Source organism: Microcebus murinus, chromosome 12 (genome assembly GCF_040939455.1).
Source record: "Microcebus murinus isolate Inina chromosome 12, M.murinus_Inina_mat1.0, whole genome shotgun sequence".
In the NCBI taxonomy this organism is placed as follows: Eukaryota; Metazoa; Chordata; class Mammalia; order Primates; family Cheirogaleidae; genus Microcebus; species Microcebus murinus.
The window spans coordinates 7,894,438-7,922,202 of NC_134115.1; the positions used below are offsets into that span (position 1 = coordinate 7,894,438).

General features: G+C 37.4%; 1 protein-coding gene across 1 annotated transcript in view; it reads right to left on the reverse strand.

Annotated features, from left to right (window-relative positions):
- The window catches only part of LOC105881341 (contactin-associated protein-like 3), a 201,165-nt gene that overhangs the window by 15,952 nt on the left and 157,448 nt on the right, over positions 1-27,765 (reverse strand). Inside the window, exons 15-21 of the mRNA XM_020289234.2 lie at positions 23,913-24,040; positions 18,991-19,161; positions 18,042-18,260; positions 14,410-14,649; positions 4,332-4,556; positions 2,939-3,072; positions 1,945-2,032 (exon numbers count right to left, since the gene is read on the reverse strand). Of these exons, the coding sequence (XP_020144823.2) occupies positions 1,945-2,032; positions 2,939-3,072; positions 4,332-4,556; positions 14,410-14,649; positions 18,042-18,260; positions 18,991-19,161; positions 23,913-24,040 (1,205 nt within the window). The remainder of the gene's footprint in view (positions 1-1,944; positions 2,033-2,938; positions 3,073-4,331; positions 4,557-14,409; positions 14,650-18,041; positions 18,261-18,990; positions 19,162-23,912; positions 24,041-27,765) is intronic.

Below are 27,765 nucleotides of genomic sequence, written 5' to 3' on the forward strand. Positions count from 1 at the left end.
TTAACATGTGAATTTTTGTTACATGTGAGGGTGGGTGTTGTATCTCTCTTGTTCAGAGGCTTTCTCAGTTCTTAATAAATTGCTCATAGTCGTTGCTCATCAAATATTTTTGAACAAATAGATCAATGATTCACAGGGACTCATGAGAAATATACTGATAACTTAGCAGAGAGTGTTTTGGGTAACTTTCTCTAGAAAATTAGTGGCTTTACTATTAGTCAACTTGTTGGTCTATTTACCATAAGTTAAAGAAAGCACTTCTTACACAACTCCAAACTTAAATATAACATTTTGTAGTCTTGGTTTACTTATTAAATGATCTGAAAGCAGCAAAAAATTTTTGCTGTCCAGAACATGAAGTATTTTATTAATTTTTGTGTCAATGGAAAAGAACCTAAACTCTGTAAAATAATTTACAGAGGTTTATTTTGAGTCACATATGTGCAGCCCTGGGCTGGAGAGCCACACCCAAGAAGCCTTGAGCAAGCGGACTTTCCGTGGTTGGGTCACAGCTTGGTTTTATACATTTCAAGGAGACAGGAATTACACATAACATCACAGATCAATACATGGAAGGCATACATTGGTTTGGCCTGAAAAGGCAGAACATCTCAAAGTGGGCAGTGGGGGAATTACAAGTTATAGGTGGGTTTAAAGATTTTTTGATTTGTAATAGTTAAAGAAATGAAGCTTTGTCTAAAGGCTTGGAATGTTTTAAGATAAGGAAGTCTGTTAATCAGAGAAACAAGCCACCAGACATATACTCAGACTCAAGTGATCTATTAATTAAGTAAATTGGTGACCTACAGGTGTGGTTTTAGATTTGCCTTGCATAGCCTTAAGCCTTTTAATGAGTTACAAAAGATATCTCCAAGAAGGAAAGGGGGCATGTCTGACCTCCCTTTCCATGGCCAGCAACTCAGCTTTAGGGCACTCCGGGGGTCCCCTTGCCCAAGAGGGGGTCCATTCAGTCATCTTGGGGACTTAAGATTTTATTTTAGTTCACATTTGATTATTATCTCTAGTTCTAGGCACAGGCAAAATAAATATTTATAACTTTCTGACTATATACTTTATTTACTTTATTGCTGAATTTGAACTTGTTTTTTATACTGTAAGTTACATGCCTTTTAATATACTATCCTTGAATAAAAACATTAACACAGCTTAAACTCCATGTACTTATTTATCCAAAGGAAAACAAAAATGTATATAATGAATATTATTCTATTTTGATCCTCTTCATATTACATACAGTATAGTTTGTTTTCTTAACTGATTTACATAAACTTTTAAAAAGACTGTTTTCCTCAGTTACTATGTTATTAAGTTTAAAGCGAAGCTGTGCTTTTAAAAATGCTTCCCCATTAGTATGGTAGGCCATTATTGTAACATTCTACCTGGTGTAATAGGTATTTATGAACATTCCTCACCTCTCCTGTTAGATACTGGAGTTATAGAGGACAGAAACAACAGGCAAAGTCAGACTTGGGACAGGTTACAACTGTATTCATCTGCTGAAACAAAATGAGCATTTTTTCCCCCTTGTCTTCAACTCAAACATAGTTTTATCATTGAATAGAGGTCTCTGGAGTTGATGCTGATTAACGCATAACCTGTGAACTTTGTATCGCTTTGATAACATTTCACTTTTCAAGAAGTGTTATAAAAATACCATGATCCATTATGCATGATTGCCAAGTGAGAGGTTAAGTGTGGAAGTATTTTTCCAGGAACACCCAGGCACGACTTGCAGCAGCACTTACTCATGATTATAGGTACACTCAGGCAAGAGTACCATTTGCATCTTGATTGTCACTCACTAGGAAATTATTATTCAAGTAAGACAAGGAGCCTCTTTCAGCATGATGAATGCTTTTAGAGTCTGTGACATGACACTTATGATCTGATGTTTTGGGGGGAAAAGCTCTTTCTTCCACTTACCTAAAAACTTTCCCAATGTGAGGGATTTGACAGCATTGAATTCTGTCCCTGAGGACAAGATGACTTGTTTCTTTGCACTCTGGTTAACCTGTTAGATGTCCCATGAGATGCAAACATGAAAAGGAAGTTCAATTTTAATGATAAGGAAGCAAAGGGAGAACAGGGAAAAAAAAGATAAAAATAAATCACTTGTAAGTGCCCCTAGAAAAGATCAAGAAACCACCTCTGAACAATTAACCATTTAGAAGGGGAAGCTAACTTATAAGAAGTTCCCAGGATGCCATCAGCTAACACTCCACCCACTATCTACCCCCTTCCCAGCTGTAACTGTCAGAAGAAGAATGGAAGAATCTGTAACTGGCAGAATCCACAAAAAAGATGGAATCAACTGTTTTAAACTTAAAAACTTACTTGTTCTATGGAGAAAACCTGAAACATAAAGCCAAGAATTGCTGTTCTATGTACAGATTTAAAGTAGATTTTCCTTCAAATGCCAGTGACAATGTGTAATTTACTTACTCTGTTCTTACTCAGGTTTATTTTCTTGTGTATTCCCACGTTAATGAATATCTTGTGTACTTTTTTTTACCTGTGTCTGAACTGATGTAGTATATGTTGCTTTATAATCAGAATGGGGCAGGTTCCTACTGAAATATCAGTTAACAGATTCCACCAATAGTCACCGTGATAAACTAGGGAACATTTTCCTACTGAATAAAGTAGAACATATAAGGACATTTTGATATTTTAAATGGTAAAATATTAACAATAACTTTGACAGAATTACATCACTAAACAAACAAAACAAAGCAAAATAAGCAACCACTTCTTTTTCCCCTAGTTCTGGCTGCATTTGACTTCCTATCCTTGACTGATGGAAGAGCAATACTGAATAGGTGGTTGTTTTATTAACATCACATTTTTGCATTAGGTTACTCATTCTCAGAATCATAACCATAATGTGGCTATTTTGACTTTGATGTTGATGCATTACCTCTACCATGACCACTGCTTCTTCTCTGCTAATCTTCACCTGGTGAAGGTGCCCATCAGCCATGTTTTTAAAATCAAAGTTAAATGCGTCAGGATCTTGATGTCTGTCTAGTTTGTACCGAATCTGAAAACTTCCTAAAGAGAAAAACAAATGACATTGAAAATTAAAATATTTTACAAAACTCTTACTGTAAATTCTAGAGCATTTTTATTATTATTTACTTAAGGCACTTTTGAATCTATTTAGCATAGATTTGGATGTGCCCAATAATCATCTTTCCTGGAATAGTGATTACTTAAGTGCTATTCCAGCACCAAACTCTGAGTCCAACTATCCTATTTAAAAGTCAAGACCAAATGCATTGATAATAAGCAGTTTTCCCAAACTTTTCTTAAATGGAAAGGTTTAAAGTACACATATGAAATCTCTGAACTCAGATCTAAACTCATTATGATTATGATACTTATTCGATGAAACGAAACTCCATGCAATATTGTATCAACATTCAGTTTACATAATTGTGACTTCTTTTAATAAGGCTTATTTTAGTATGTTACACGATGTGCATAATTAAAAATTAAAAATTATTTTTACAGCCAGAATTTTCTTTTAAAGTCTTTTGCCATAATCAAAAAATGAGAAGAGAAAAGGTTTTGCCAAGTGACAAGGTTGCTATGGTATCCACATCTTCTAACACACACACTGCATTCCCACATACATGCACCCCTTTTACCCATAACTCTCTGACGGCTTATGCAAAGATCCTGTTAGTCAGAGATTTTGTAGGTTTTTCAAGAAATGTTTGTGCTGACTCACTACCTACACAAACTGAAAGCTTGGCCTTCCTGTTCCACTGTGACAGCCTTGCAATGCCCTAGTAGCCACTGTTTGAGAGACTATCACTTCACTTTTCTTCTTATATAAAAATGATATAACTAGTTTCTCAACCACTGATGGGATAAAGAGCAATTGTATTTCTCTGCTGCTTAAGGAAATTGGCTTTTATGTAGTTTTACTATAACATCCACATTAATACTTCTCTACTTTGCTTAGAATGAGCAGGAATATATGTCATATATCCAGATATCGTATTTCAAATCATCACAATTTGCTGATCATCATGCAGTAATGAAGATATGCTAAGAATAATAAGATGTATAATTTTATATCTAATCTGTAAAATTATCAAATTTGTAATGGGAGAAAAGCATCCTAATTTAATCTTGAAATGCTAGCTGTTATGATAACCATTACGGATAGTACTGAAAAATCAAAAGGTGTGGAGGTCATGCAATTTTCTTTCCTTGCAGCTTGAATGCTGAAAAGACCCGTATCATTACAGTCCTATTTTTTCTAATTCAGGGTTTTTTTTCTTTACACAAAAGATATTCACCATTGTTGGCGAGGATAATTGAAAGGTATTCCTCATAGAAAGAGCTCACATACAGCAATAAGCTTGGAGTTCGTGTGGTTCGGAAGCTTAGAGTGATCATTTCTCTTGTCAAAGTCACATCCCCATGTAATGAGGAAGCAAGGGCACTGGAGTTTTCACTTAAGATGGGATGTTCTTGAAAATTATAGGTCATTGAGGAGCCAGTTTCAAAATATGCAGAAATCTCTGGAACAACAAATCCATATGTTATGGTAACAAAATATAAGTCCAATGAATCCAACCCTTAAATATCCCGGGAGACAAAATAACAGTGAAATGCTTTCTTGTATTGTTTGGATTATTTTCACTTTTTAAAGTTTTTTAAAAAATAAAGTTTGAAGAAAAAAGTAGCAAATCCCAATATACTCACAAAGCAGAAGTAAATAAAATTTAATAGAGATTTCATTGAATTTTCCAAATTATCTTCACCTTAGATTTACATAGAACTAATTCTCCAGGATAAATGTATTATGGAAAGGTAATCATTCTTACCTTTGGGTTTTTTCCCCAAATGTTAATTTTTAAAACAACCTTATTAAAATATATGTAATCCATATACCATGCAACGGACTCCATTACAGTGTAGAATTCTATGTCTTTTAGTATATCACAGACTTGTGCAACCATCACCACAATCAATTTTAGAGTATTTTCACCACCCCCCACCTTTATATCCCTCCAAAAAAATACCCTTTTATATCCATTAGCAGTCCCTGTTTCTCCTGAACATCTCAGCCTAGGCAACTACTAATCTATTTTCTGTCTCTACAGAGATTCCTATTTTGGAGATTTCCTATCAGTGGAATTGTACAACATGTGGTCTTTTGTGTCTGGCTTCTTTCATCTAGTATGATATTTTCAAGGTTCCTCCAGGTTGTGGCATGTATGAGTATTTTATTCCTTTTCATTGATGAGTAATATTTCATTATATGGCTATGCCACATTTTGTTGATCTATTCATCAGCTGATGGACATTTGGGTTGTTTCTACTTTTTGGCTATTATGAATAATGCTGCTATGAATATTCATATGTAAATTTTTGTGTGGACACATATTTTCATTTCTCTTAGGTACATATACCCAGGAGAGAAAGTGTTCGGTCTTCTAATAACTCCATCTTTAACATTTTGAGGAACCGACAGTTTTTTTTTTCCAAAACAGCTCTATCATTTTACATTCCTAACAGCAATTACGAGAGTTTCAACATCTTCCCTTCCTAAACAACATTTGTTACTCTTTCTTTTAAATTATAACTACCCTAGTGGGTATGAAGTCATAACTCATTGTGGCTTTGATCTGCATTTCTCTACTGGCAAATGGTGCCAAGCATCTTTTTATGTGCTCATTGACCATGAGTATATATTTGCTGAAAAAATATCTATTTACAAGCTTTGCTCATTTTTCAACTGGGTTGTATTTTTATTATTCAATTATAAGAGCTCTTTAAATAATTTGAATACTACATCCTTGCAAGATACATGATTTGCAAACATTTTCATCCATTCTTTGGGTTGTCTTTTCACTTTTTTTCAAAGTGAGCCCTTTGAACAACAAAAGTTTTTAATTTTGATGAAGTCCAACTTATTTATTCTTTCTTTCTCCCATATTTTAAGAGTTTTATACTTTTAGCTATTACATCAAGGTTTATCACACATTTGGAGTACAGTTTTGTGTATGTGTTAGACAGAAGGCCAATTTCATCCTTTTGCCTGTGCATGTGGATATCGAGTTGTCCTGTGACTATCTTTTCCCCATGATTGTCTTGGCACTTCTTGTAAAATGCACTGACCATAATGTGAGGGCACATATCTGGATTTTTAATATATTTGCTTAGTTGCTTAACTGCTCTGAATAGAACTTCTAGTACTATGATAAATAAAAGTGGTCAGACTGGGCATACTTGTTATGTTCCTGCTTCTAGGGAAGAAGCTTGCACCATTGAATATGATGTTAGCTGAGGGTTTATATATACAGCCTTTATCATATTAATGAAGTTCCCTTCTATTCCTACTTTATTGAATGTTTTTTTAAATTATGAAAGGGTTTGGAGTTTGTCACATTTTTCAGCAACAATTAAGATATTCATGTATTTTTCTCTTATTCTAGTAATCTTGTATAACACATTGACTGATTTTAATATGTTGAACCACCTCTGAAATCCTGGAATAAATCCTACCTACTAGGTTTTGGTATGTAATCCTCTTAGTATGCTTCACCATAATTTTTTGTTTTATTTTCTTTAGTGATTGCTCTAAGACTTATTATATATCTTATCAGAATCTGCTTCAGGTTTACACTAACTTAATTCAAGTGAGATATAATAAAGTTACTTTGATGTAGCTCTATTTCTTTGGTATCTTTTTGAGCTGTTGTTATATATACCAAACCAAACACTACATTGTTGTAATTATTATTTTATATAATTTGATGTCTTTTAAAAAGTCTGAGAAATAAAAAAAAGTACAAGTATGTATTTATAAACTTTGTGATATTAACTCTCTTATTTACCATGTCTGGTTCTGTTTTTTTTATTCCTGGGATTCATGTTACCATCTGGTATAATTTCCTTATTTCACTACAGCCTTGTTGCTACTTGACTCCACTGTGCTGTTATTTTTAAATATACTGTATTTCTATAGGCCTACCAATATAAATATATGTTATATATTTATATATTCTCTTTTATAGTTTTACACAATTGATTTTTAAATCAGTTAAGCACAAAAAGGATAATAAATATATGCCATTTACTTTCTTTCATAATTATCTACAAACTTACCTTTATCAGTGCCGTTTGGTTTTGTGCAGATTCAAATTACTATCTGGGGTTACTTCCCTTCAGACTGAAGAACGTTCTCTATTTCCTTTAATGCAGGCCTGCTAGTGGTGAATTGTCTTTGTTTTAAAATCTGGAAATATCTTTATTTCACTATCATTTAAAATTTTTTTTTATTTTTATGGATACATAGTTGTACATATTTATGGGGTGCCTGTGGTATTTTGATACAAGCATTCAATGTGTAATGATTAAATCAGAGTAATTGGAATAGCCATTACCTTAAACACTTATTATTTGTGTAAGGAACATTCCAATTCCATACTTCTAGTTATTTTGAAATACACAATTAACTATAGTCACCTTATTGTGCTACTGAATACCAGATCGATCTTATTCTTTCATTTTTGAAAGATAATTTTGCTGGGTGTAGGATTCTTGATGACAGTTGCCTTCTTTTACCACTTTGAATATGTCATGGAATTGACTTGTGGCCTCCCCTTGTTTCTGATGTTAATCTTGGTGTTCTCTTGTACACGAGTTATTTTTCTCTTATTGCTCTTAAGATTTCCAATTTGAATTTGGCTTTCAACATTTTACTAAGATGTGTCTAAGTATGGATTTCTTTGTGTTTATCCTACCTGGATTTCATTGAGCTTCTGTATGTGTAGATTAATGATTTTTTCAAAAATTTTTTGATCCTTTCTCTCCTCTCCTTCTGGTATTATCAGTTATATGCATGTTGGTGTACTTAATTATGTCTGATGCTTCTGTGATGATGTTCATTTTTCTTCATTATTATTTCTCTTTATTATTCAGGATATATAAACTCTATTGATCCATCTTCAAGTTTGCTGAGTTTTTCTTCTGCCAGTACAAATTTACTGTTGAGTCTTTGTAGGGAATTTTCTATTTCAATTATTGCATTTTTTGATACCAGAACTTCTATTGTTCTTCTTAAATTTTTTTATCTATCATAATTCTACATTTGATGAGATACTGTCATCATACTTTCTCTCACTCCCTTAAGCATGATGTCTTAGTCTGCTTAGGCTGCTATAACAAACTATGGTTAACACCATAAACTGAGTGGCTGAAACAACAAAGTTTCCCCACCCCTAACAATTCTGGAGGTTGGAAAGTCTGTGATCAAGGCACCAACAGATTCAGCGTCTGGTGAGAACCCTCCTTCTGGTTTGCAGGTGACCTCCTTCTTGCTATGTCCTCACAGAGCGGGGAGAGCGAGGGCTCTGACCTCTTCTTCTTATAACGGCACCAATCCCATCTTGGGAGCTTCACCCTCATGACTGAATTATCTAAACTTAATTACCTACCAAAGGCCCCACATCTACAAACTATCATGTTGGTGATTAGGACTTTAACATATGAATTTGGGGGGATATAAACATTCAATCCATATAGAATATGGTTACTTTTGCTTCTTTGAACATATTTATAACAGCAGCTTTGGAATTTTTTCCCTGCTATGTCTGGTATCATCTGAGCTTTCTTTCTTTCTCTCTCTCTTTTTTTTTCCCCCAAGTTTGAGGACCATGCAAGGTAGATATCAGTGGTTTTAAAAGGGAAACCCCAATTACATTCTCAAATTTTAATCTCATTTATTCATCTTCAGGGTACCTGGCCAAATTATCATATCTTACTGATAGGTGGTATAGGTGGTGAATAAGTTAGATCTAAAGTCTGCACCAAGCATGCATTTATAGAATTATTTTATTTCTTTTTGAAACATAATCAATTTATGCTTCTTACATGTCAGTGTGAAATAAAAACTACCATGTATTTCAATTGATGGCATCTAATCTTGTTCTTCAGCTAGGTAATACACTGAACAGTTTCTTTTTTCATGAATACTAAAGTAGACCTTGGTAACTCTGAATAGATCTTAAAAGATCTTTCCAATGTCAAAAGTATGTAGAGTAACTGAAATTCTTAAAAAAAAAATTAAAAATAAATTTAAAAAACCCAGATGTATTAAGTACCTAAAGTCCTTATCTTCAGTTTTTCTAAATCTTTTATCCTCATTTAATGCCACTTCTGAATTCATATTTGTAAATTCTTAATTCTTCATATTTCTTTTTATTTTATAGGGTAGAATCTCTCATGAATACTTTTTAATGGATTGAGATATAGTTATATACAGTTATGATTCATAGTCACCTAAAATTATTTTTTCCTTCTTTTTTTCCCCCTCCTCTACTCTGAAGGAACTAGAATTATTTTTTCTTCACTGACCCTTAACACTAGGCCTTAACTCTGTGCCTCCAGGCAAGATTGTGCACCTGGACAGTAGGCTCCATTACATGATTCCTGGGCATAGCCTCCTGGTGACTCATTGCTATTGTTACTTTTCCCTGAGACTGCATGAGAAGAACAAGGACAAGTGGTTTAAAGAGAAGGAAAGAGGAGTTTATTCATTTGCCAGCAAATGAGGAGGTTGGCAGAATTCTGTCTTAGAGTATCAACGTCCTCATATCTGGACTTTCTCAAAGATAGTTTCTCTTGCCTGCTTTTTCCCTCTACCACATTTCCCCGAAAATAAGACCTACCCATAAAATAAGCCCTAGCAAGATTTCTAAGCATTTGTGCAATATAATCCCTACTCCGAAAATAAGCCCTAGTGATGAGCGTGGCTACGCAGCGTATCTGCACAACCCATGCATTTCATCGTGGAGCGGTAAAGAAGACGAGCAGCCCTTCTCATCTGCTCCATCGTGACAGCTACTATCCCAGAGGTGACCGGAAAGGTGTGGGCAGCCCCACCAACAAGGTTGGCTCCCCGTCAGGTCCCAGCCATCCTGTGCGTGCTGCAAGCTGAGGCTTTGAGGGGAAAATAACACATCCCCTGAAAATAAGCCCGAGGGTGTCTTCTTGAGGAAAAATAAATATAAGACCCTGTCTTATTTTCGGGGAAACACAGTATATGTGGATCACATTTTCCTATTTATTTGCATGTCTCATGACTTTTTTTTTGGCTGAAAGTTTGGCATTGTAGATAACATAACACTTCTGGATATAGATTGTTCCCAGGGCTGCTGCTGTTGCCGTTGGTTTTTTGTTAGTTAAGGGACTTGGCTGGACTATTTCAGTGAAGCCTGTTTCCCCTGAAGTGTGTAGCCTCTGAAGTCACTCCTCACAGAGGATATCCCTGGTCATGTGCACAGTCACCTGTTTTCTCAAGGCTCTTTGACTATTTCTTTACCTCTTCTCTGTTAACCCATCTGTGGCTGTTAGTACCATACCCAGATGTTAGCTTCCACTTCTTGTCTGGTGTTTGCTTTACTGTGTTCAGTAATGCTCCAGGGCATAAACTGTCCACAATTCAGGGCCCTTTGCTGAATTAGTCTTGGTTCCAGTTGTTGAAACTTGTTTAGACTCTAGGAGGAATCTTAGCTGTCTCATTCCCTGTTTTATTTTCTGTTAAACTTCTAGTTTGCCTATGATTTAATTTGTTGCTCTCTTGGAGCTATCAACCTTGTCTTAATTGTGTCTTAATTGTGTGACCAGAATCTTCACTGTTTTTGAAAGTACCAATAGGCTTGAACTTATCCACGCTCTGTTTCAAATAAAATCAGTTCATTTGGGGAGGGCTACAGACAGAGCTCTGTGTTGTCAACCCCCTGTCTCACTGTTCTGCAGCTGTGGGCAGTGACAGGGGCCTGATTTTTTGGAGTGAAACCTTTGCTTGTAAGTAGAGCACAGGTTGGGCATGGTGACCTCTTGCCTTGCCTCTCCTGGTGGTGGAAGCTTTACTTGTAAGCAAGCTGGAGTGAGGGCAACTGAGAGCCGGTATTCTCAAGCTGCCACACCTGAAGAGCTTCTGTCCTGGAGATGAGTACTTGGTGCAGCAAGGAAGCCCCAGGCGTCTCCGCTGCTTCTGCCTGGACAGAAGTCCTGCCACACAAAGCTGGGGGCGATGAGAAATGCTGGCACCTGATCTTGGGAATAAAGCAGTATTTTTGGAGTAGGAACTAGGGAGAAAGGCACCCCTGGCTTCTTGGCTGTACCCACACAAAGTAGAGCTTCAGTCATGTGGGGCTGGGGATAGGGAGGTGCAGGGAAAGGGTCTTGGCTGAAATGCCTCAAACTCTTACTGTCATTACTAAGATTAGTAAATGTTTCTTCATTTGATGTACGCCCTTAGGAGTACATTTTCTAGAGACTTTAAATAGTTGGGTTTTTAAAATAACAATTTTTAGCAGTCATGGCTGTCTTACATGGGAGAGGGTTTACAGAGCTCCTTATATGGCCATTCTGCCAGTGTCCCTCAGAGGACCAAGGTTTTTTAAATTTAAATTTCACCTCTTCTTTAAAAATCTATTGCTTTATAGGAAGCATAAAACAGATCTCCTTCAGTAGCTAGGAAGAGGATGATTTTAGGACCAACTCTTCTTCAAAATCAGAATTTAGCCATTTCCTTTTATGTCAAAGATCTTTCTCAGATTTACTGTTTGCCAGAAAATAAAAGCTAATTCAAAGCAATGTCTGCAGTATTCTGAGAGAGACAATGAAAAGCTTTTCAGCTTCCCCTAAAACATTTTATAAAAGGTTGATGTTTTAATTTTATATCAGATTAACTCCCAAAATGTGTTTAGTACACACATACACATACACAAATACACAGACCCCCCAAATGTACTTGGGATCTGAGCTCTCTGGATATGAGTCAAAGCTCCCTGAGTGACTCCTCTGTGAGGATTCTCTGTGACCACATAACCCGTGTCGCCTGTCACCTGCAGGAAGTGGTGATTAGAAACGTCACCCCTGACAATGCTTACCGGGATTTCTGTCTGGCTCTTATCGGGAAGAAGACCTTGACTCGCCTGACCCTGGAAGGCCACGTGCAGTGTGACGAGATGCTGCTGACGATGCTGTGTGAGATCCTCAGACACAGGCAGTGCAGCCTGCAGCACCTGAGGTTGGGATTTCTTTCTGTTACCACTCAGCAATGGGCCGATCTCTCCTCGGCCCTCCAAATCAACCAGTCGCTGACATGTCTGGACCTCTCAGCCAACGAGCTCCTGGACGAGGGTGTCAAGGTGCTGCACATGACTTTCAAAGACCCAAAGTGCTTCCTGCAGAGGCTGTCGTTGGAGGACTGTCACCTTACAGAAGCGTGTTGCAAGACACTTGCTTCTGTTTTGGTGGTCAACCAGCAGCTGAAGTACCTGTGCCTGGCCAAGAACGACCTTGGAAATACTGGAGTGAAACTTCTGTGCAAGGGCTTGGGTTACCCTGATTGTAAACTAGAAACCCTGGTGTTACAGCAATGCAACATAAATAAACGTGGCTGCAGACATCTCTCAAAGCTACTCCAAGAACACTCCAGCCTGAGAAACTTGGACCTGGGTCTCAATCCCATAGCTGCTGGATTGTGGTTTCTCTGTGAGGCCTTAAAGAATCCAAATTGTAACCTAAAATTCCTGGGGCTCTGGTGCTGCTCCATCCCACCTTTCTCTTGTCAGGATCTTGCATCTGCTCTCATTAGCAACCAGAAGCTGGAAACTCTGGACCTAAGCCAGAATAATCTGGGGAATAGTGGAGTAACTGTGCTCCTTGAGGCTTTAAAACAAAAGAATGGACCCTTGAAGACACTCAGGTTGAAGGGAAATGATTATGATTGGAAAATCCAGAAGCTCTTGGAGGAAATAAAAGAAGTCAATCCCAGATTGGCAGTTGAATATAATGGTGCCAGGACAACTAGACTGTCATCCTGTTGACTACCTTTCCTGAGCACCCTGGGACCATTCTCTCTGTGAATTGCACGTCTGAAGGGGAAGAATGCCATCTCTTTGTGAGACTTCTTGTTTGTGAAAATCAACTGTAAATCACTACGTAAGGTGTCAACGTGTAGGATTTAACACGGGTGTTTCTCTGAGGTTTAGAGGGGATATTCTGCACAAGTCACATAACCATTTTGTATCACATGTTATCGCTCACAAGGGTAATAAAGAATTAAAGCATTAAAAAAAAAAAAGGAAGATGTTGAAAGGTGGTCATTGTCTTAGATTATTGTTCTATTCTTTCTAGTTCCACAGAATATGAAGAATTTGCTGTACATCCAGATCGTTCTTATTAGATTAAGTAATCTAACTATAATTTACCCCATAGCCACTGGAGGCCATTTCCCATTCACCTACAATGCAATCTTTATGTTTAATTTTAGGTTACAAAATAACGTTTAAATTGCACTTAGCAAATGTGGACTAGGGATTACTTAGAAATTGACTCTTGTGCTCATGAGGAAGTGGTCACCTTGAAGTTGACCTTCAGATAGGAAGAGGCTCTGTATTTGTACCAGAACTATGTTGTTATGACACCTAGATCTTAAGTTATAATTCATTCAAGAGGACTAACAGAAGACTTATGAAGGTGTTTTGAAAATTTCAATGAATTCTAGAATTCTTTTGAAAGTCACACAATTTATGTAGTAATTAAAGCCCGTTGTGCTGCTAAACATGATATATGGGTGACAGACCAGACACATTTAAAAGGCTATTAAATTTAGCTTTGATGACTCAATACCCTAAAAGTATTACAAATATAAGTATATTCAGGAAGTTAGTACAGTATATTTAATGCCCAAACCAGTCCCTTCCTTCCTTTCAACATATGACTTATACCTGAGCAGAAGCTGTGGGATGCTCCACTCTACTCCTCTCAGAACAGGTACTTAAACATATTAGGGCGAAGTGTCTGAATGATCCCCTTAATGACATGTCAACATTTAATTAAATATGCATTTCCTTTCCTAGTTAATATGCTTGGTTTATAAGAAAAGGCAATTTTAAAATGTCTTTTTGCATCAGTTTGAGTCATTGGCATAAATAACAATGAGCAGAAGGATTGCTTGAGACCAGGAGTCTAGCCTGAGCGACACAGCAAGACTCCATCTCTAAAAAATTCAAACAAATTTTAAAAAATGATGCTTTAATGATTTTAAAATCAGAACAACCCAAGGACAGAGTTTTGAAAACCAAATCATTTTGCGAGGCTTAGCATTGAACAGAAAATGGGAAGTAACACAGAGATCTTCCACATAAGAAATGCAAAGAGGACTGACAGCCCTAGGTTTTCAAAGATAGTCATTTCCCTTCCACATTCAGTAGAGGAATTTGGAACAGAAATGATTGTATTTCAAATAATTACTAAATATGATCCTGTATTATGTCAAATGCCAGAAGTGTTCTTCATATTCTTAGTTTCCCACATTTTCTCTGTTCCCTGTTCCCTGGCCACACTTACCATCTGAGCAGAATGGCCCATCATAGGCAGAGGAGGCACAGTCACAAGCGATCCCTCTGCGTTTCTCTCTACATCTCCCTCCATTGCGACACAGGTGTCCGTAGCTGCTGCAGTGTCCTGCACACCCCGGCTCCACCCCTGGCGTCACTGTGGCTCTTTCTTCCAGATCCACCACCATCCCGTTCAATCGCAGAGACCTCATGCAGCCCAGAAAGCCTCTCTGTCTGGTGGCCGTCCCCCCTACAAGGGAAACACTGCAAATAGAAATGTGTTCCTTGGTATTTTATTAGGATTTTGTGTCCATGTCAAACTCAGGCCTTATGGAGAGTGGCAAAAATTTCAATTTGTCAAAAATTTTTGTGAACATATAAATTTTGAAAATATAAACTGTTATCAGATATCATAATGACACTGAAATTAAACATTTATTCATGTAACTTTTAAACATAATGAGCTTGGCAAATATTCACTCTAAAATATTTCTTTAATTTCAGTTAAGAAAGATTTTTACTTTAGTTTCTTTACACAGACAAAATATAAACCACATCATCATTTTACTTTTGTTTATGAACAATAATGTGCATTGTATGATTAGGTATGAACTCTCAACATTTTTACAATAATTTGAATATATGTAGATACATTCTTTACTTTGATGAACTCTCATAAAAAAGTATGAACAGAGATTCAGGCAAAGAAAGGGAAGTTGGAAGGGGTGAAACCACCCTGCAGGGTCTCACCCAAGGTGTCCCTTACCCCATCCATTCCTCTCTGGGGACACAGAGGTAAACCTGAACTGAATAACACACATATTTATATTTCATCATGTCCAACCTGAATGCTAAAGTACATAATTAGAGAGGTTTACACTTGTGTGGGGAAAAACACATTATGAGGGCAATAATTCTCCATGTCAGGATCATAGAATTACCTGCAGTTTGTGAAAAATGCAGATTCCTGAGGTTTTTTCCAGAGACTCGGATTCAGTGGGCTCAAAGGAGGGGCCCCAAATCTGAATTTTCTTTCTCTTTTTTTTTTTCTGAGATAGGGTCTCACTCTGTTACCCAGGCTGCAGTGTAGTGGTGCAATAATAACTCACTGCAACCTTGAACCTGGGGGCTCAAGCCATCCTCCTACCTCAGCCTCCCCAGTAGCTAGGACTATAGGTGTGCCCACCCCCACATCTGGCAAATTTTTCTTTCAGAGACAGGATCTTGCTATGTTGCCCAGGCTGGTCTCAAACTTCCAGCCTCAAGCAGTCCTCCTGCCTCAGCCTCCAAAAGTGCTGTGTTACAGGCATGAATAGCCACCACACCTGGCTCCAAATCTGAATTTTCAACCAGCTTGGGGGTGATTCTGAAGACAGTGACTCATTCACACAGTTTTATACACCTTATCTTAATGTGAATGCTTATTCTAGCTGAATTTTTATGCTTATTTTGTTCCTAGGCATTCCACTAAATAATCCCCAGGATTACAAGTGAGAAAATGAAGTTCCTTAATTTGACTCATCTGTGTGTTCCTCCTTTCAGGAAGTCTGATGGTTTCAAGTTCTTTGAAGAGGCCTCATCTCACCCTAAAATAAGAACTAACAACGCTTGAAGCTAGGTTTTAGGGAGCCCTGGTGTTTACAACCCTCTCTATGCACACACAGTCTCACACTCTCACATACATAATCACACACACACACTCTCTCTCACATACTCACACTCACCTGCACACACTCATTGTGCAGCATTTAGTACCTGGAAGTTGTGTGTACCCTCCTGCATAGTAGGCTGTGTGATAACTTGTGATTTAGCCCAGTTTTTAATTGGATAGTGTCCTTGTTTGCTTTAAAATGCATAAGAAACGAGGACGTGAGAGCTATTTCCTTAATCTGCTTGGTTTCTAAATTAGAATGGAGTAGTCCAGAAAGTCATACAGCAAAATGTATTTTTCCCTTGGGGAAAAACAAACAACAACGATGAAACAGTAAATAAGCAAACTCAAGGGCAGCCTTCCATGGCCCATAGCCATAACCTTTAAAACCACTTCGGGACCAGCGTCGACTATAGTCGACAGCCACAGATGAACATGCACAGCGACTTTAGCTGACAGCTGTGATATGACTTTTCTAATTTTTCATTTATCCAAATAAAATTGTGAACATTTAAAAATAACGTAATGAAAACATATATGTATATGTTACCTATTCTGATTTACATTACAAGTAAAGCTGCCTGTGAAGTAAAACAAGCTTTCAGTGCTTTCAAGCTTTCCTCGTCACACAGGAGCAAAATGGATTCATTATCAATGCACAGCACGAAGTATCATATGGACTGTGAGTGCCGGCTGTGGGGAGTGGTTAAATGACTTGGACTGCGAGAACAAAGGAGCAAGACCTGGGTGTAAATAAGAAGCACGTGATGAGAGAGCAGCAGGAGGGGGACACAGTGAGGAAAACCAGGACCGGGGCTCCTGAGAGCCACATGTGAGTAGACACATTGCCCTGCTTCTGCCCACAGGTCTCCTTGAGCGGACACTGGATGACCTCTGCCCCAATTATAACTCCACTGAGAAGTGAAACTGAAGAACTGGATAAAAATTTCTAATTATCACACTATTTGTGTTGATAAAATCTAATGTTGATACAATTTGTGACAAGTGTCACAAATGCTGACCCCTGTAATAGAAATGGTTCAAGCGTGGGGATTGGCTATCATGGGTGTTGGAGATTGACATTATATTTTCCTGGTTTAAGAATTAAATTTAGTAATGTACATGCTCTGCCCAGAGCGTTTGAAAGTAATGTGTTCCGGACAGGCTCCCTGTGATAAACAAGGTTGTTGCCTGGAGGCATAACAAAGGACCTGAGCTGCAAGTAAGCAAGAGCTGCCCAGCCCCACGGCATTGGGGGTCTGGAGGCCACAAGATAAACACATTGTTCCTGCGATTGCTGCTTAGCCCCATAAGATGGCTGGTTAGTCAATGACGGGTAAGACCCCTCAAGGGAGGGGCGACCTAAGCCAGGCACAGCTTCCAGGGATCAGCCTAAAAAGAACTGGGGACGAGAAATGCCCACTGTGGCTGCCTTGCCCATCCTTGCTAATCTCAGTCCGTGATCTATGCCTGGCACCTAGAGCAACCACCTGGAAACCTTGATATCAGGGGACATCTGTGTCCTTAAGGCTATGTGTTCTGGAATTTATGGCCATTGCTGCAATGCCTGGGTGGTTACGTATAAGGAACTAACTTTAATTTTTTAGAGTATAAAAATAAAACTGACCCGGTGTATTATCACTCGAGTCATGTAATTGTCTATATGTTTGTCTGTGTTTTTCTTTTGTGTTCTGTGTTTATCCTCCGTCCTGTAAACGAGCCATGGCACATGGGTTTAGATCCCTCTTGCTAGGTGGTTATTCCACCCTCTGAGGCTTGGTTATTTCATCTGTGAACAGGTGACAATAATACCTACACGATGAGATATAAAATAAGCAGTACACAGCAAGTTCCTGGAACCAACTAGGTTAACAGTAAACAGTGCCAGTAGCAGTAGTTGCTTGCAATCACTGCTATCAGTACTTTACAGTTCTGATCTTGGTCCATGTCTGCCCTCACATCAAGTCCACTTATAAACCAACAGCACTCACCAATGAAGAGCTGGCTGTTGAGCTGTAAACGGATGTGCCCATTCACAGGGGCAGGTTGTATCTTTTCAGGGAGTTGGTCAACTTGAAGAGATGCTCCTTTGATGTTCCTTTCTGCCCTCAAGTGGTGCCACCGATTGTCATTAAAGGGAATAGGTGACTGCACTGTGACTTCGCAAGGCCCATTCCCCACATCAAAGGAAAAGGTCACAGCAGTGGGAGCTGGAAATATTATACATAAATATTACTCAAGTTAATAATTCGCAGGGGAGAAAATTTAGACTTGTGCAGACATAGGAAAATACCATGGCATACTCATTACAAAAGGGACAATGACATTGATGCAGAAAAAGTTACTCTGAGTTGGGCGAGGGGAGTATAAAATAAAAAAAAAAAACACATATTTTACATGTTTAAGTAATTTTACTTAAAAATGGCTCAAAGCCTCATGCAATTTTAAAAACACTAAATTTTAATTTTGACAGTAATAAATTAAGCTTTGGGCACATGAAAAATAGTACTTCTGGTTAAATATTAATTCAGTAAATGATTGAATGAGGTTGGTTTAAAGTTGTGACCATACTTGGCATAGTCAAGAGAAGGTATAACATTTTAATGAGTATTACATGCTTCATGCCTCCAAGTTTTATTTTCTCTTAAAAATAAAAATGATTAACTAAAATCATAGAATTTTAGTACTTAATAAAGAAATACGATTATAAAGTAAGAATGACAATACTTTAAAGTTTTGTTCAGTTAAAGCTTTTATTGCTAAAAAATGGGCATCCCTAAAAAAAAAAAAAAAAAAAAAAAAAAAAGATAAGGGCGACTTCCGGGGCCCCGCTCTTGGGGCCCCAGAACCTCGTCCGAATTAAAAAAAATAAAAAATAAATAAAAAATAAATAAAAAAAAAAATGGGCATCCTATGACTTGTGAAGTATGGGCCACTCACCACGCAGCTCAATCCTGATAAAGTCCGTGATCCCCAGGTTCTCCATGAACACACCAGAGGAAACCGTGGTCTTAAAAAAGAAACTCACGTCAGCAGTAAGTTCTCCATGGAAAGTAGGGAAATGAAGGTATGAAGTCTCCGTGTTGAAGGAAGCTGAATTCCAAAATGACTCTGTTTCCAAAAAGACAAAAGGAAAAAAATCATGAAACAAAAATAACATGTACATTTTATACTTACAGGATTATTACTGCTAAATGTATTAATAATCTACATAATCCTTTACTGGGGATTCCAAACATCCATGCCATGTAGTTGTGACATCAACAGCCAAGTGATGATTATTTTCAGGACTGGAATTCAGCGTTGGGAAAGGGGTAGGGAAGGCAAAGCAAAAGCGTGTGACCAGTTAGGAGATGACACCAGCATGCAGCGGAGATGCTAAGAGAGGTCCGGGTTCAGAATAATTTTCAAGTTGGAGGCAATAGAATTGACTGATGAATTGGACGTGGGATGTGAGAGGAAGGGTGAAGTCTGAGATGACTGCAGAGTTTTTGGTCTAACCGGGATGGGGAACAATTTTGAGAAGGTGGGTTTCAAGTGGCTCAGTTTGGGACATGTTAAATCTGAGACACCTGCAAGGCGTCCAAGTGGAGATTTAAAGGAGGCAGTTGGACGTATGACTCTAGAAGCCAGAGCACAGACTTTTTTTCTGTCTTTTTTGCAAAGAAAACTGACCTAGTAATTCCCTCCATAGCAAAAACAAACAACAACAACATTTTTTTGTCCTTCTATTCCAGAATCCACTCTAGGACTACACAGTGTATTTATTTCTCCAGTCTCCGTTCTGGAACTGTCAGTCTTTTCTTATCTTTTTTTTTTTTTCTATTACTTTTTTTCTTTTTAGCATTTTTCAGTTGAATGTTCCTCTATTTGAATGTGTCTGACAAATTCATCATTAGATTCATGTTATGCATTTTTGTAAAATATGCCACCAAGGTGATTCTGTGTTCTTTGTAGTGTATCACACCAGGAGGCAGGCAATGCTGATTAGCCCCGTGACTCGTCACGTTTGCTTTGATTGCCTTGTAAAGTGGTGTTTTTCAAGTTTCTCCGATACAAAATTACTATTTTTCTCTTTATAATTCATCCATATTTTGGCACTTAAAGCTATGAAAACATAACCTTACTCACTTTTTCAAACAGTCACCCATGGGTTTTATAATTTATTGATGGTTCTTGATTGAATTATTATAACTATGGCTGCCAATGTGATTTTTAAAGTTCCATCATTCCTTCTATATTAATTGGTTGGCATTCCTCTGTTAGAAAGAGCTTTTCTCTTGACTTTCTATTGATTGATTGATTTGTTTATATCAATATCACTCTTGGATTCCCATTCTATTCAATGATTTATAATCTTTAACTTACTTTGATGCTTAAATGGCCCCAAATGTGGACAATGGGATCCCTTTAAGCTGACAGCCATGTCCTCTTAAGAAGTCCCTGTTATTTTTTGAGCTTATTTTTACTTTTTGTCACAAAAAGATGATCCAGGCTTATCTTATATTTTCTCTGCCCCATCTCTGGAGTCAGCCATTTCTCCAAGGTGTTATGGTTTCTTTTAGTGGAGAATAGTAGAAAATGGTGTTTAGAAGCCCAGATTTACATTCCAGACATGTCTTTGCTGCTGGGGTGTCATTGCTTCTAGGCCCTTCAGTACTCAGAGATAAGATAGGAAATACGTGTGCTTGTACACATATGTGTGCTTGTGCACATACAGCACACATACACATACATACACTTCTGTGTTTATTCTACAGGGTGTCCCAAAAGTCTCCATACAAAGGGAAAATGGGAAATTGTAGCAAAATGTACCTTTGTTTACAAAATATTCATTACAAAATTTTATTAAATTTTCCCTTTGTATGGAGACTTTTGGGACACCTTGTATATTTATCTATTATATAGATAAATATATTAAAATCTATGAGTTCACACTAATACCCCCATTTCCAATCCAGCACCACAGGGTTCATTTCAATTTCCCCCCTTTCCACATGTAGAACTCCCTTCTTGGTGAGAAAATTGGCTCCCATCATCCCCAATTTATTTACGTATTTGCTTGGTCCCCAGCACAGAACCAGTCTCCCAACCCCAATTCCTTCACCCATCTCTGGAGCCCCACTGGCACTAGCCACCCAAGAAAGTAGAAAAGAATCAAGAAATGTTGATTTAAAGAAAATAGAGATGAACACAAGGAAAGGGAAAGAGAAGGGCATTTTTGCAGTATGTGATATTGTAAATATCACACTTGATCTTTCCATACTTGGGGAGTCCTGTTGAGAAACTGAAGGTGAATGAAATATCCTGAAGAATCTCACAAATGTGCCCATATTTGGAGAGAAGTGAAGGGGTGAGGTGAGTTGCCAGAGGGGAAATAATCTAGAAATAATCTCAAAAGTGCAGAGTCCCTGCATTCCAATGCCTGATGCTAAAATCTCAACAGGCAGGGGGAAAAAAAAAGGCAGCTCCAAGTTTCCAGGGGTTAATGCTGAGCTGTGGGATGAATCCCAAACCTGTGAACATCCTGACATCAGTGTAGGATGCGCCCTGGTAGGATGTGACACTGGCACAGGCATTTAAATAAATCTCGAAGATGAAACAGCACTGAGAATGCCAGCAATCGGACACAACTCAACAGACCCCTCTCTCAACAACTTGGGATCTTAAATTATGGAAAAAATTGATAGAGTGACAGACTCTAGTCCTGTGATTACAGTTTAGAAGGGACAGACATAGGGGTCTGATTATGGAGAGACAGATGTCAAGAAGAATTCAACTATATTACATATAAATAAATTAAATGTCTGAATTATAAACAAGATAAAGCATCCCAGCAACTATGCACACATACTGTGAAAGATGGAAGGAAGGAAGGAAGGAAGGAAGGAAGGAAGGAAGGAAGGAAGGAAGGAAGGAAGGAAGGAAGGAAGGAAGGAAGGAAGGAGCACGTACGAGGCAGACTGAATGGGAGGAAAGGAGGACATGAAGACAGATCACAGCACACACATATGAAAAAGCTGATCTGAAAAAACACCCCCAGGGAAGGGAAACCCCTGTAAGAGTTTCATAGTATGGGAATAATACAAATACTAACTCAGTAAAACTAGATCTAAAAGATTAGATAATTCTAAAAGAGATTAAAAGAGATTTTTAAGAAAAAATAATCCTAACAAATCATCACTGAAATAAGAGATAAATCAGAAATATCTAGAAATGGAATGAATACAGCTGGTATCTAATGACTGAAATTGAAGAAAAACTTAGCATAATCACATTGAATACAGAGAAGGACAAAGACACTAAAGCAATTTGACAAAACAGAAAATGTATGGAGGGTAAAGGAAGACAGGTCAACATAAAGTCACAGATGCAGAGAATCCAACAAATGAAACAGAAAATGTATTTAAAGCACAATAATGAGCCTGGGAGTTTGAGAGGTTGCAGTGAGCTATGATTGTGTCACCGCACTCTAGCCTGGGTGAGAGAGCAAGCCTCTGTCTCAACAACAACAACAAAAGGCATAATAAAACCATTTTACCTAACGGAGAATAGAATATCGGAATATTTAGGTCAAAATAAGCATGCTTTATTTTAGGAAAAATTAACACTGAATAATTAACACTGAGGCATATTCTGCATATTCCAGATAAACTTTGAAATTGAAGGATAACCCATCTGTCAAGAACTGTGAAGAATCAGAGATTTCACCCTACTTGCGAACTAACAATTTAGCTTGCCACACTGTCATGGATGCTGATAGAAAACACAACACTTCTGGGTCAAAGTCAAAGAACTTTATCATAGCACAGCAAGCAGCAAAGGCACCAGAATATTTGCATCAGTTTCCTTTCTCTCCAAATCTCAGACAGCAATGCGATCCACCAGCCGGGGTCGATGCTGCACACACAGTAGGTTTGCATCTCAGATGAGGAACCCAGAGACAAGTGTCCGGGACTTTTTGAGCAAGTAGCAAACAAGCCAGAACTCCTCCCCTCTGGGGAGTGAATAGCCATCGGCGGCAATGCTGTATTCTCTGACCTCCTTCGTTGCCTACACAGTTGGTTACAGAAACTGCCCGGTACCAGAAGTAGACGCTGGTGGTCTGGCACACCCCCAAGAACGGGCAGGGTTGCTCAGGTCCGCACTGGACTACCTCTCTCAGCAGTACCCTACACATACTGGGGCAGAGAAGTAAATCGAAATACATTCAGTCTCAGACTTCTCCACAGAAACGGACAATGCTAGGGTATAAGAAACAGTATTAAAACTCTTCTCAGGGAAATAAGATTTTTATATCTGGCTTAGCTGCTGTTCAGGTCCTCACCGACTTGACACAATTCTGGGGATGTAGCACCAATGAGCCCTGGGTGGGTGAGGGAAAGCTTGACCAAGGAATCCAACCATGAATGAAAACGTTGCCATAAAAAATATTAAATAATGCTCAGTACCATATGATGATGAGATGATATGTACAAAGGTCTGAAAAAAGAAAGTGTGTCCCCATAATTTTATACCACCACCGTTGTTTGAAGTATATATGGGCTACTGAATAAATATCCCCAAGCATTTACAAACTCAGGAAATTCTTCACTTAATGACTGTTTTGGAAGAAATATAATAAATGGACAATAAATCCAGCCAACCAAGTAATAAGTTAAAACAAAGATAATTCATCCTCTGTAAACGAATTCTTCACTAAGGAAATACTGATCTTCAGTACACACAGTGTTTTTATGATAGCAGTGCTTGTCTGAGATCCATCCTGGTCCCAGTACTGCCACCAATTTTCTTTCTGGCCAAAATAAGGGTATTTATAACCAAAACATGTTATGAAAAGAAATGTTTTTCTTGCCACTTACTGTCCCCCTGGCAGAGCAGCGGCCCCAGGGTATAAGCTGCTTCTGAATGCGGTCGGCCTGTGTCTGCCATCACAACCTGGGTGACTGGCAGGTGCTCCTTTTGGGAAAGGACTACTGTGTCACTGGTCCTAAAAAACAACAACGAAAATCCTTAAAATTGTCCTGATTAACATAATGACAAAATTAGCTATGATCTCTTATTGTAATTTGAAATCAACATTAAAGGACTTAACTGAACAATTAAAGACATTTTCAATATTTTGAGAGAACAGAGACTATGATGAATCTAAGTCGGGGTCTGGCAAACATTTTCTGTACAAGGCCACAGAGTAAGTGATTTTGGCTTCGCAGGCCATGCACCCTCTTGCAGCTACGACTTCACTCTGCCTGCAGATTGTGCAAGCAGCCACAGACAATAACCAATAGGCATGGCTGTGTTGCAATGATAATTTATAGACACTGAAATTTGATTTTCATACAAGTTTTGTATGTCATGAAATATTCTTCCTTTTATTTTTCAACCATTTAAAAATGTGAAAAAGACATTCTTAGCTCATGGGCCATATAAAAACAGGCCAGTGGGCTGGATTTGACCCATAAGCAGTAGTTTACCAACTCTTGACTCATTTGCTAAGTCCTGGTCTAAATAACCACAGAGAGGAAAGGGGGAAACCCAGAAGGGTGGTCATTTTGCAAGCATAGGATTTTCACAGTAATTAAGCATATAACTTCTCTTGTAAAAGTAGTTTTAGGATAATATCTGGATAATTATTGATTACAAATATAAATGGTAACACTAGATTTAGATATTTATTTCACAGAATATTAATTTATCATTAATGTTTTAAACTCCTTTTACTGTACCTGGGTATTTCTTTCCTTGCTAACTTTATAGATTGAAGAAACAACTCCATAGATTCAAAACCAAAATAAATACAACATCCTTACAATAAATATAGACTAATGGGTGTGAAAGTGTCCTGTGAAATGCTGTCTCCAGTCACTGAGTCGACACCCACTCAAGCTCACCTCCTGCTGGGCAGGCGCTGTGCCAGGCGCGGAGAACACAGAGCAAAAACTATAGTGTCTGCCCCCTAACAGCACACAGCCTATTGGACATCATGAATATTAACTATTATTACCATCATCATCATTGTCACTCCATGAGTAAGTGACTGGGAAAATAAATGCACATCTCTGAGCCTGGAGGAGAAGCTGGGAGGCCTGGGGTCCTGGTGCGAGCTATGCATTTAATTTCCTCTCTGGCCAAAGTAAAGGCATTTGTCTGCTCTTTTGCAGAAAATACTTATACTGTATGCTTATATTTATATACCCATGCTTATATATTATCATATATCTATGCCTCCATTGCATGTGTATTCTGATTTACAGACAAAACACTCTCATGCAGCTCCTCATTCTGACATAGAATCTCTATAGAATCTAGCAAATACTTTTTCTTTAAATTGCTCAGTTCCCAAACCTTTCTTTGTTTGGATTTGTGGCAAAAGATCAGAATAACTAATATTTAATCATTGCAATCCTTTTGTATTTGCAAAACAAAGTTTTCCAAATAAAAAACTTAAATTGATATATCATAGTTATATATATTTTGGGGGTACATGTGATATTTTTATAACCATGTCCAATGCGTAATGATCAAATCAGAGTAATTGGAATATCCATAACTCCAAACACTTATCTTTTCATTGTCTTGGGAACATTATCTTCCTTTGTGTAATTCTTGAAATATACAATAAACTATTATTAACTATAATTTCCCAACTATACTATCAAATATTAGAACTTATTCCTTTTATCTAACTATATTTTTATACACATTAACCAACTTCTTTCATAAAAGACTTTAGGCATCAAAGTTTCAAATTTGAAAAGATAGAACTAAAATAAAATGACTACATTATTTAAAATTTTCATCCTGTAAAAAAAAGGCAAACTATAGTGCACATAAAGAGATTTAAATTAATATGAATTAAATATCCTGAAAAAATGAAATATTTAATGGTAAAGAAAGATTATTTCTTAAAAAATTATTTCTAAAATCAGACTAAAATCCCATTGCCTTACCTAGTTAAGACTGTGTTACTCATGTTCATGCACAGAAAAGAGCATGGATTATCTAAAAATCATCCCCATTCAGCTTTGGAGTGGACTGATGGTAGACAAGCTAGAAATGTATCTCCTGGGAAGTGAGGTAGGCAGTCTGAGAAATTTTTTACCAATGTAGTAGGCATCAAAAATAACTATTTCAGCTTCTGGGATTGCCATTTTAGCAAGATGGCTTAGTAGAGGAAATGCAATTCTGTTAGTTGTTCATGGAGGACGCTTGAATGTTAAAGACCCATTTTGCATTAAGGCTGCAAGTTTCATTTCATTTTTAACACTGAAAGTTGTACAAAACACTGGGGATGTGTAAGGACAAGCCGTAGTGGATTTCGTTGCATTAGGGCAGATACTACAATAAGGACTTTTTAATCTGAGCATAAGAATGGCCAACATTTTTCACCAATTTCTAATTGGTATAGTCAGATCCCAATCTTCTCAGATTCAAATAGAATATTGCAGATTTGTCATGGTTACCAACCAGATCTACTCAAAACTTCCCAATAAAAGGGACATCTCAATGTTCTTCTTTCCTTCCTATTATTTTCTAAAATTTATACTATAGTCTAAAGTTGGAAATAGTACATTTTAAGGTACAAAAATTTCTTATAGCAGTATTAAAAATTCAGTAATTTCACTTTTCACTTAAAAGTTCCCATTGCTCAAGAAAGTATACTTTCCTAGGAAGTACAAAAACTCCTAAAAGCTACCACTCATCGTTTGCCAGGGGAATTCATTTGATGCAAAGTAGAGCTATAAATTTGTTAAGCTAAAAGGGTGAAATATTGAATCAATGTTAACTTTTAAAGATTTTTGGGGGGGAGTAAGTCAGGAATAACAACATCATTATGAGACACAACTAATCCGTTTTAAAAATTTCCAGGTTCTCAATTTCTGTTTAATCAGTCGATCTGCCTATTGCTTGGCTGATTCAACCTGCACTATTGCTGCAGCAATATATGTATCTTGATAGGATTAGTATCCTCACCTTGTTTTCCAGCTTAGAAATTATCCTGCTTATTTTTTAACTCTTAGTTTCTCTATTAATTTTAAAATCAGCTTGCTGCAATCTATACAAATAAACAGAACACTTGGCATTTGTTTGTAATTTCATTAAATTGATAGTTTAATTTGAGGAGAATGATACCTTTAAGACAGGATTTCTCTAATATCGACAGCATTATGGATATTTTGGACCAGATGATGTTTTGTTGTGGGGGCTGTCCTGTGCATTGGTGGGATGTTTAACAGCAGCTTCCACTTACTACACACCAGTAGAAAAAATTCCCCTCCCTTTGTGACAACAAAAATATCTTCAGAAAATGCCAAATATCCCCTGGGGGTCAAGTTTACTCTTGATTGAGAACCACTGCTTTAAGATATTGAGTCCATGACAGTAGTGAATCAATCTATATATTTGGTCGTCTTTAATTCTCTCAATAAAGTTTTATAATTTTCACAAAAGTATTGCAGTTATTTCACAGAACTTTACATTTTTTTTAATATTGCAAATAATTTTACTAGGTTTTATAATGGTAATTATTTTATTAATATGATATAGAAATTCAAGTAATTTCTCAATATCGACTGATCATAAATTCAGCAAATTCACTGAACTCTCATTTATCCTGATAATATTTCCTTAGATTACCTTAGATTTTCTGTGTTCACAATCATGCTGTCTACAGTGCCTGCCAGCCTGGTTTCTTCTTTTCTAATTTTTCTGTTA